At 40.7% G+C, this 10572-nt stretch overlaps 1 protein-coding gene across 4 annotated transcripts; it reads right to left on the bottom strand.

Annotated features, from left to right (window-relative positions):
• Positions 1-2900: 2900 nt before the first annotated feature.
• MED18 (mediator complex subunit 18) lies at positions 2901-10201 on the bottom strand. Of its 4 annotated transcripts, none has more exons than XM_007097921.3 (3): positions 9738-10201; positions 9318-9460; positions 2901-3839 (listed from the first exon to the last, which is right to left on the bottom strand). In XM_007097921.3, the coding sequence occupies exons 2-3, from the start codon at positions 9388-9390 to the stop codon at positions 3286-3288; spliced, it is 627 nt and encodes a 208-aa protein (XP_007097983.1). In that variant the 5' UTR covers positions 9391-9460; positions 9738-10201; the 3' UTR covers positions 2901-3285. The 4 variants fall into 4 exon arrangements, with proteins under 4 accessions (XP_007097983.1, XP_007097981.1, XP_007097982.1 ...); XM_007097919.3 differs by having other exon boundaries at positions 10033-10201; XM_007097920.3 differs by having other exon boundaries at positions 10046-10201.
• Between the last annotated feature and the right edge of the window lie 371 nt (positions 10202-10572).

Genomic DNA, 10572 nt, shown 5'->3' with positions numbered 1-10572 from the left:
TCTTTCTGCCCCTGTCCTGCACATGCATTCTCTCTCCCTGTCTCTCTCAAAATAAATAAATAAACTTAAAAAAAAAAAAAGAATATGCAAGCTGGAAGTTATGAGGTAGGTTTATATATAGCAACAAGAGCATATCACAAAAGCAATATTAATTTTTAAAAATAAAAAAATGTTTATAGCACAGTATCATTTGTGTGAATTGAATATGGTCACATAACTCTACATATTGCAAGACAAGCATCACAGACATACATCAAACGTATCAGAATGGGTGCCTATAGGAAAGAGGGAAGGAAAATAGAGTTTAGGAATAAAGGGGAAGAGTACAAAACAAGAAAAGGGACTTGCCTGAATCATTATGCTAATATGCTGTGAAGAAAGGAACAGGATTTACGCATTTATGCAATCTGTAACTGAGGGGGTGGGGGAAACTATCTTGAAAACATTCAGGGGAAAGCCAAGAACAGGATTCCAGAGCCAGAGAAATAACTACCTACCCAACTTGGAAGCTGCCCCATCTTAGAACTTATCATTTCATGAGATAATGCCAGCCTTACTGTTTAAGGTAGCTTTGGATAGGTTTTCTGTTACTTGTAGTCTAAAGCATCCTAACAGAATATTCATATAATATTTCAAGTAACTGAGATCCAAAGAGAATTATGATTTGTTCAATGTAGCGCAACTGTGGTGTGATCTAAGTGAAGGTTCCAGAAAAAAATGAACATTTTGAATAACCTACAATTTTTAGCAAGCCAAACTCTCTCCAGTGTATTAAAAAAAAAACAACTCTACAAGTATTAAAATGAGCAACACATTTATCCCACTAAGAACTGTTACTTAAAAAAAGAAAAAATTAAATACAAATGATAAATGGGGAAAATTTTTATAAAAGCTCTTCATAAATGACTAGATAAGATGAACAATCAATGAAAAGGCAAGTCACGTAAGAAAAAAATGTCCAGTAAACATAAAAAATTTTAATCTCACTGATGACTATTTTAAAAAGAAAACTAAAACTAGTTACCATTTATCATCAAATGGGGAAAACAAGTTTTCACAGTCACACCCAGCTTTGGCAACATTTTTGGGAACCTCATCTACCGCTGGTGGGAGTGAAAACTGGGACATTTCTGGAAGGCATTTGGCAATGCATGGCAGAAGTCTTAAAATAGTGCATACCCTTTGACTCAACAGTTCCCTAGGATTTATCCTAAAGCTAGTCAGAGATGTCAATGATGTCAACGATGAAAAACACTAGCATTACAGGATTATTTATAAAAGCCAAAAATTGGGATCAAACTAAAAATCCCAAAGTATGGGAATCAATTAAGTTATGGAAAATCCATAAGGGATACAGATAGCAATTATAAATATCAATATTTACACACCAGCTAATTAATAGAAAGTTGACTAATCTCTACCTCGGTTTCCCTGTTTAAATGAAGTTTTTTGTTTGTTTTTACAGAAGGACACTATAGTCTAATGTCCTGGAAAGATGTTAACGATAAACAGAAAAAGGAGGATATAAACCAGTATATATATATTTTTTAATGTTTATTTTTGAGAGAGTACACATAGAGAGTGCACATGAAGGGCATAGAGAGGGAGACAGAGGATCTGAAGTGGGCTCTGTGATGACAGCAGTAAGCCCGATGTGGGAACTGAACTCATGAACTGTGAGATCATGACCTGAGCTGAAGTCGGACGTTTAATTGACTGAGCCACCCAGGTGCCCCAGAGTAATTTTATAAAATAAATATACCTTGGGGTGCCAGGGTCGTTCAGTCAGTTAAGCATCCAACTCTTGATTTTGGTTCAGGTTATGAGATCAAGCCCTATTTCAGGCTCCGTGCTGAGCCTGGACCTTGCTTGGGATTCTCTCTCCCTCCCTGTCTGCCCCTCCCCCACTCATGCTTTTTTTTCTCTCTCTCTCAAAATAAGCATTACAAAATATATCTCATATGTATAAATTTATAGAAGACTAGAAGGATATATACCAGAATAGAAATAGGTTATCTCTTTGAATAATAGGATTATAGGTTATTTTCTTATTTTTGTTTGTATTTAAAATTTTTTCGATAAATGTGCCACTTTGGTTAAAGGTAAAAACTACCACCTCTATCAAAAAATTTTAACATTTTTTTTAAGTTTATTTGTTTGTTTACCTATTTATTTTGAGAGACAGAGAGAGACAGAACATGAGCAGGGGAGGGGCAGAGAGAGAAGGAGACACAGAATTCAAAGCAGGCTCCAGGCTCTGAGCTGTCAGCACAAAGCCTCACACGGGGCTCAAACTCATGAACTGTGAGATCATGACCTGAGCCAAAGTTGGACACTTAACTGACTGAGCCACCCAGGTGCCCCTGTTTATTTATTTAGAGAGAGACAGAGATAGTGTGGGCAGGGGAGGGGCAGAGAGAGAGGGAGAAGAGAGAAAACCCCAAGCAGGCTCTGCACCACCAGCACAGAGCCTGATGCAAGGCTTGAACTCACAAAACCGTGAGATCATGACCTGAGCTGAAACGGAGAGTCAGACGCTTAGCCAACTGGCACCCCCAGGCACCCCTCACCTCTATCAAACTTAAAACTAAAAACTGCCGGGCGCCTGAGAGGCTCAGTTGGTTAACTGGCGGACTCTTGATTTCAGTTTAGGTCACGATCTCACAGTTCACAAGATCAAGTCTCACACTGGGTTCCATGCTGATGGTATGTGGAGCTTGCTTCTGATTCTCTCTCTCCCTCTCCCTGTCCCTCCTCCTCTCACACTTGCTCTCTCTCAAAATAAGTAAACTTAAAAAAGAACATTAAAAAAATAAAAATAAAAAAATAATAAAACTAAAAACTGCCTTTTTTTTTTTGTTCCAACTGGTAGTTAATCTACCCCAAATTAGCAGGGTAACAAAGAATCAAAATCACAGATGTTTTTCTTCATAGGCTTTATTACCAACTAATACAAGCTCACAGCCTCTACTTTACAAATCTGATACACAAATAGCAAAAAGAAATTCAAAAGATTTTTCTTTCTAAAAGCTAATTTATTCTGGTTTTCCATCTTTATACAGAGGAATTGGATAGATTCTTCAGGTTATCCTGAGCCTTTAATCTGGAAAGCCTGTCACAAGTTTGCCACATGAGGAAAACTGTGCAAAGAACCAACTAAGTTCTCACTGTCCTCCTTTCTGAGGGAAGAATGCCTGGCTGGCAGTGGTGGAAAAGGGGAATTTACTACATTTTCTTTTTTGTAACAGGTGAGGGCAGGCCCCAGTGGCAGACAGACTGTCTTAGTCACATGAGCCTTTTGGGGTCTATTTTCTCTAGGTGAACCAGAGGTTTCAGCTGCTCAGCAAAGTTCCTCATGTCATCAGAGACCATGTCCTGCCCAGCTGGTGCAACAACACTTAGTTCCACGAGATAAGAAAGTGACAAGGCCTCAGTGCTGTCTGTGTTTCCTGGCACGAGGATGCGGAAGATCTTGTACACCATAATCTTCATGATACCCTTACGAAATAAGTGACCCTTGGCGACAAACTCATGGTCCATGCGGAAGCCCATTTCCATTAAGAAGTCAGTGAGGTTCTCAGATGTTGCAATGTCCACACAATTTCGCACCAGGGCATGGCGGTTCTTGTCTCCCATTTCTGGCTGTCCCAGGTAGCGCAGATGCCAGGGTGCCCCTCCCCTATCCATAGAACGCCGGGCCCTTAGAACAAACGGACTGGCCTGCTGGCCCTTAAGGAGGAATACCATCTCATGGTCAAGGAAAGTCTCGGGTTCCATGTTGTCGCACAAACCACGAAGGCGGTGGATGAGGCTTTCCAAACTGTGATCTAAAACGCTTCCTGAAGAAGGAAAGAGCATTGTTGAGTCCATTCTTTAATTTAGGGTACTGGGATTAGTAAAAGATTGAAAAAACTTCAATGAAAAACCAAAACAGTTTACTGCAGTATTCTGTAAAGTACTGGTCCAATATATGAGATTTTTGAGGGATTATACTGCCAAAGTATTGGACAACATTATGATAAAGTTAATTCCCTTTCAGTGTTTTGCATTGTCTTATCTGGTACCAGAAAGTCCTTAGGCCTTCTCTAAATGCTAATCTCCAGCAGGCTTTGGGCTCAGAGTCTTTAACAGCAAGAGCATCTATCTAGAATAATAACAACACTCTTTTGTTGCCATTTATTTAAAAAAATTATCTTCTATTTCCAGCAAACACAAGTTTTCCATCTATAGATTATAACATTTCTTTTTTACACACTATATCGAAGTAAGAGAACCAAATGCTCCATAGAAATACACTAATCTTTGTTCTCTTATTCATCCTCCAAACAGCATTTTGGTAAGATTATTAGATTATACCCACTTTAAAATCTATCTTCTCTTGGCCTCTGGGACACAACTCTTAGTTCTTCACCTAATTCACTGACCATTCCTTTTAAGTCTACTTTGCTGGGTCTTTCTCATCTTCCCTAATTACTAGAGGATCCTAGGACTCAATCCTGGTCCTCTTTATCAACAATCTCTTCCTCCCTAGGTGACCTAATTTAATGTTATGGCTTTAAATATCATCTATGGCCTGAGGACTCCCATGTTTATATCTCATGAACCACAGACTCATATATCCAACTGTCTACTCACCTTCTCCACTTTGATACCTAACAGACATCTTCACCTTCATATGTTCAGTATCCAGCTGTGGGATTTCCTCCAGAATCCTATTCCTTCTGCAGTCTTCTCCATCATAATCAATGGAAACTCTCTGCCTCCAGTTGCCCAGGCTCCAAACCACAGAATCATCTGGAGTCCTTACTTTCCCCCACACCTACATCCAATCCATATGTTTAAAATACATGCAGAATCCAACCACTTCTCACTCCCTCATTCATTTCCATCTGGTCCAAGTTTCCTTCATATCTTGCCTGTTTTTTCCAATAGCTACTTCTACCCTTGCCTGCTTCTTCTCCACACAACAGCTAAATGTTCTTTTTAGAATAGAAGGCAGATAATGACACTCTTCTGCTCAGAACCCTCCAATGGCTTCCTGTGTCATTCAAAATAAATCCCAAAGTCTTTACTATCATCTACAAGGCCCTATACATTGTGGTCTCTACCAGTCCAGCATTATTTCCTTCACTATCCCCCTACATCACTCTCTCCAGCCACAGTGATCTTCCTGCTACTCCCTGAAAATGCCAAGTATTTGATAAAGTATTGCTCTTCAGAGCCCCTTCCCTTATTCCCTACACGTAGAACATTTTTCTCACCAGTATTTGCATGCCTCATCCCATTACTTTCTTTCAGTCTTTGCTCAAGTATCACTTTATCAGAGACATCTTTTCTAATCACCCTAAATGAAGACTGCAGGTCTCCCTCCGATCACTTTCCACCTCCCTGCTTTAGTTTATTTTAGCATTATTACTTCGATTCTTTTGTCATCTTTCAATATATCAATTGTGTATTGATACTTTTTTTAATTTTTAATTTTTTTTTTTTTTTTTTTTTTTACATTTTTTATTTTTGAGAGACAGAAAGAAACAGAGCATGAGCAGGGGAGGGGCAGAGAGAGAGGGAGACACAGAATCAGAAGCAGGCTCCAGGCTCCCAGCTGTCAGCACAGAGCCCGTCACAGGGCTCGAACCCATGAACCATGAGATCTTGACCTGAGCCGAAATTGGACCATAACTGACTGAGCCACCCAGACTCCCCTGTGCATTGATACTTTATTCATCTTTCTTCCTCCGCTGCTAGGAACATATTCAAATGTTTATTGAATAAATCTGTTAAAGTAAGAGTATACACTGTTACTGTGGTAAACATTGATAATGGGACTCAAAGGAATGAATTTTTGGCAATGGACAGTGTTGTAGGAAAAGCAATAACAGATTAAATACAGGATAGAAGATCATGGGAGCAGGGAACAGGTTCTACATTCAATACATTGTACCCTACATTCGGGACAGTATCAGACGTGTTTGTTCATTCCTCAAACATTAGAGCTTTTTAAGTGTTTAAGTTCATTCAACCTATACTTCTTCTTTTTTTTTTTTTTAAATAATGTTTATTTATTTTTGAGAGAGAGAGAGTGGGGGAGAGGCAGAGAGGGAGGGAGAGAGGATCCGAAGTGGGCCACAAGCTGACAGCAGTGGGCCCGATGTGGGGCTCGAACTCTTGAACTGGAGATCATGACCTGAGCAGAAGTCAGACGCTCAACTGACTGAGCCACCCAGGTGCCCCCTCAACCTATACTTGAATTCCAGGCACTATGCTAGGAAGTAGAGGTCTATGTCCTCATGGAGATTAGAATTTAGTGGGGGAAACAAAAAATAAATAAGTATGTGAAGAGAAATACAAGGAAATAAAAGGGGGGTGGGATAGAGAGCAATTGGTGGGGGTGGAGAAAAGACATGAGGGGTGGGAGTCAGAGAAGGTCTCCCTAAGGGGATATAACAGAGCTGAGACCTGAGGATGAAAATGAGATGGTTATTTAAAGAGCTGGAGAAAACTACTGAGGCAGAGAGATCATTAAGCTCTATGGCACAGAGGCAGGAAAGGAGCTGGGGAATTCAAGAAAATGAAAAGGTATCAGTGTGCCTGAAGTGCAGTGAGTGAGAAGGAAGACACCAGTGAAAGGGGGATGTGGCCTGGGCCACGGTGTGTAGGCCTTACACACAGTCTCTGGTGAGGGTGGTATTTTACCCCAAGGTCACCAGGGCAGCTATGAGCTCCACACTTTATTTTCAACAAAAGGGAAAGACATGACCGATTTATACTATAAAAGAATCATTCCAGGAAAACTGGTATGGACTCTTCAACAAGACACGGTCATGAAGAAAAAAAGTGTGAATGAGGGGAGACTGAGCCAAATTAAAAGAGACTTAAGAGACACAATTATCAAATCTAATGCATGAAACTTGATTGCATCCTGGTTCCAAAACACATTTTGGGGACAACTGGGGGGAAACTTTTGAATATGGACTAGATGTTAGATGATATTGAAATATATTATTAATTTTCTTAAGATAATAATAATGGCATTAGGGCTATGAAGAAAATTATCCTTTGGGGCATCTGGGGTGGCTCAGTTGGTTAAGCGTCCGACTTTGGCTCAGGTTATGATCTCACGGTTTGTGAGTTTGAGCCCTGCATCTGGCTCTCTGCTGTCAGTGTGGAATCTGCTTTGGACCCTGTCTCCCTCTCTCTGCTCCTCTCCCACTTGCATGTGTACTCCCTCTCTCAAAACTAAATACACACTTTTTTTTTTAAAGAAAAATATCCTTGTTTCTTAGAGATGCAAACTGAAGAGTTTAGGGGTAAAATGTTATAACGTCAGAGATTTTCTTTAAGAATAGCACAAAAGGGGTGCCAAGCTGGCATATTCAGAAAAGCATGCGACTCTTGATCTCAGTGTTAAGTTTGAGCCCCACGTTGGGTGTAGAGATTAAAAATAAAATCTGAAAAAAGGAAAAAAAATAGCAAAAAAAAAAAAAAAAAAAAAAAAAAGGCAAATATGGCAAAATGTGGCAGTGTGCGGAGTCTGCTTGAGATTCTCTCTCTCTTCTCTCTCTCTCCCTCTCTCTATGCCCCTCCCCCACTCACTCTCTCTCAAAAATAAACATTTTTTTAATCTAAAAAAAAAAAAAAAAGACCCAGGCTGAGATTAAGAATCAGATGCTTAACCGAGTAAGACACCCACGTGCCCCAATACGACAATTTTTTAAAAAGATGGACTGTTGTTTGGAAAGAGACAGATAATCAAAAGTGGAAGCAATGTAGTGAGTAAAAGGTTATGAAAGTAGGTCAGAAGAGCAATGATAAACCAGGATGTGGTACTACAGGTACAGAAAATACATATTTAAGATATATTTTGGGGGGCGTCTGGGTGGCTCAGTCAGTTAAACGTCTGACTCTTGATCTTGGCTCAGGTCATGATCTCACAGTTTGTCGGTTGAAGCCCTGCATCGGGCTCTGAACTGACAGTGCGGGAGTCTGCTTGGGACTCTCTCCCTCTGTCTCTGCCCCTCCCCTACTTGTGCTCTCTTGCTCTCTCTCAAAATAAATAAATAAACATTAAAAAAATTTAAATATACTTTGGAAGTAAAATGAGTAAGACTTAGAGATGGACTAGCTATGGGAGTAAAGTGAAAAACAGAGACTGACTCCTAAATGTTTCGTTCTTGCAACTGGTGAATGACAGTGGCACTTACTGAGTTGGGAAGGACTGAATGAGAGGTAGCCTGAGGAATGAGAATAACCTTATGTTGTTCATACTAAGTTATTACAAGAATAATCTGAATTAAAGACTAAATTCTTCCACTAAACATTATATGACCTCCTGAAAATCACTACCCTCTCTGGAGTTTTCTCATCTGGGAAAACTGCTTTACCTATTTCCTGATCTATAAGATGGAGCTAATAATAGTATCAGGGAATCACCATAGGATCCAATAATCCCACTTCTGTGCATATATTGAGAATTCAAAGCAGGATCTTGAAGAGATATTTGCACACCCATGTTTGCTGTAGCATTATTCGCGATAACCAAGAGGTGAAAGCAACCCAAATGACAGATGAATGGGTAAAGAAAACGTATTTACACGCAATAAAATGTTATTCGGCCTTAAAAAGGGGGAATCCTGTCACACGCTACAATAGGGATAAACCTTAAGGACATTAATGCCAAGTAAAATAAGCCAGTCAAAAAGACACTGTATGATTCCACTCATATGATGTATCTAAAGTAGTCAAAATCAGAAACAAAGTAGAAAGGTGGTTACCAAGGGCTGAGGGGAGGGGAAAGGAGCAATTAGTGTTTAATTGGTACAGAGTTTAAGTTCTGCAAGATAAAAAAATTCTGGAGATCAGCTATACAACAATGCGAATACACTTAACATTACTTAACTGTACACTTAATTTAATGTTATGTGTTTGTGACCATAATTAACATTTAAACTTTATTTATTTTTTTTAAAAAATAATTTTTTTTAACGTTTATTTATTTTTGAGACAGAGAGAGACAAAGCATGAATGGGGGAGGGGCAGAGAGAGAGGGAGACACAGAATCGGAAGCAGCCTCCAGGCTCCGGGCCGTCAGCCCAGCGCCCCACGCGGGGCTCGAACTCACGCACCGCGAGATCGTGACCTGAGCTGAAGTCGGACGCTTAACCGACTGAGCCACCCAGGCGCCCCAACATTTAAACCTTAAAAAGTTGTTGTCTACTGGGTGCCAGAAATTATGCAGGCTGCCTTTAACAGCCTCTCACCTCCACAGATGCCGAACAGAAAGAGGAAAACAGGCCATCCAAGTTGCCTTGTTCACTTACCTTGCAGCAGGTACTCCATCATATTAATGGTGCCTCCAGTGACAGGCATCATGGTGACTGGAGGTGCCTCCATGGTCTCCGATTAAGTTGAAAACAACAGAACTGATTTCGGAGTCCCCAGTCAAGTAAAGCACAAGAAACACCTGAAGAAGAGTTACATTGTTAATACATCAGAAGGATGGAGAGACAACAGATCTGCTCGAGTCATTGGCCTTGACATCAAAAGATTCATTTACCCAAACTTTTTGAGTAGCTGGTATAGGCCCGTTTCAGGAACTGATGATACAGAAATATACAAAGGAGACTTGGTCATGGAGTTACAGCATAATCTTCTAGTCTCAAAGTCTGAAATCTCTAAAAGTTTTCTGTGCAATCTTGAAGAAGTCATCAATCCTCTCACCCTGGAACTCAATGTCTTACCTATAAAATGGGGCCAACTGTATTTCACCTCCAAGACTTTGTGACATGCGATAACATTCAGACCCGAAAAGTGACTTAAGAGACTTTGTCTACTCTTTAATTTATAGATGAAAATATTGTGTCTTTGGGAGAGGGGCCCAAGGACACAGGAAGTCGGTGGCAGAGCTTGGATCAGACTAAAATCTAGGCGTTCCGCCTCCCTGAAAACGCCTTTCAAAGCCAGCGAGGCGGAAAGTGTTTTTAAGAGGACGGTTTAGGTCCCTTAAGTCAGCATCAAAGACACGTGCCCACTTACACTAGAAACACACCTCCGGGCGCGCTGTAGTCTCTACTCGCAAAATGGGTAATATATTCACCCCAGCACGTCGGAGCCTTTAAACGACAATTAGCCCCCAGCCCTAAAGTTAAAGCCCTCTGGGTGTTGCAACACCTCTTCTTCGTCTTTCCATTTCCGGCAAGAGGCGGTCGTCACGTAAATCTCCACACCGACGTAAGGGTGCCGAGAAGGGATAAAAAGCTCCTCTTTTCTGGCTCGCAAGCAGAAGCGCATGCGCAAGATGCATTGCTGCTGTATGGGAGATGGCGGCTTCTTTTGGAGCGTTCCTCTGGGATTTACCGGTGTCGTTGATGTCATAGGCCACCCTGTAGGAAGATATTTTTTCAAGTTCGACGACCTGGAAAGTTTTGCCTTAGGAAGTCTCTTGACGGGCAAAAGAGAGCCCGGGGAAGGGAGCTGCAGAAAGCAGAGGAGAGAGGGTGAAAAGACACCCTTTACTGCGAAGTATAATGTTCTGAACAATTGGGGAGCTTAGCAAAACACTTAATATTTGTTCAC

Source organism: Panthera tigris, chromosome C1 (assembly GCF_018350195.1).
Source record: "Panthera tigris isolate Pti1 chromosome C1, P.tigris_Pti1_mat1.1, whole genome shotgun sequence".
NCBI lineage: Eukaryota > Metazoa > Chordata > Mammalia > Carnivora > Felidae > Panthera > Panthera tigris.
This window is presented reverse-complemented; position numbering and strand designations above follow the sequence as displayed.

Excerpts from the sequence above, each read along its gene's own strand:
- MED18 (XM_007097921.3), bottom strand. The coding sequence starts at position 9,390 with ATGGAGGCACCTCCAGTCACCATGATGCCTGTCACTGGAGGCACCATT. Across the intron at positions 3,840-9,317 it reads GATGGAGTACCTGCTGCAAG|GAAGCGTTTTAGATCACAGT; the intron begins GTAAGTGAACAA and ends TTCCTTCTTCAG.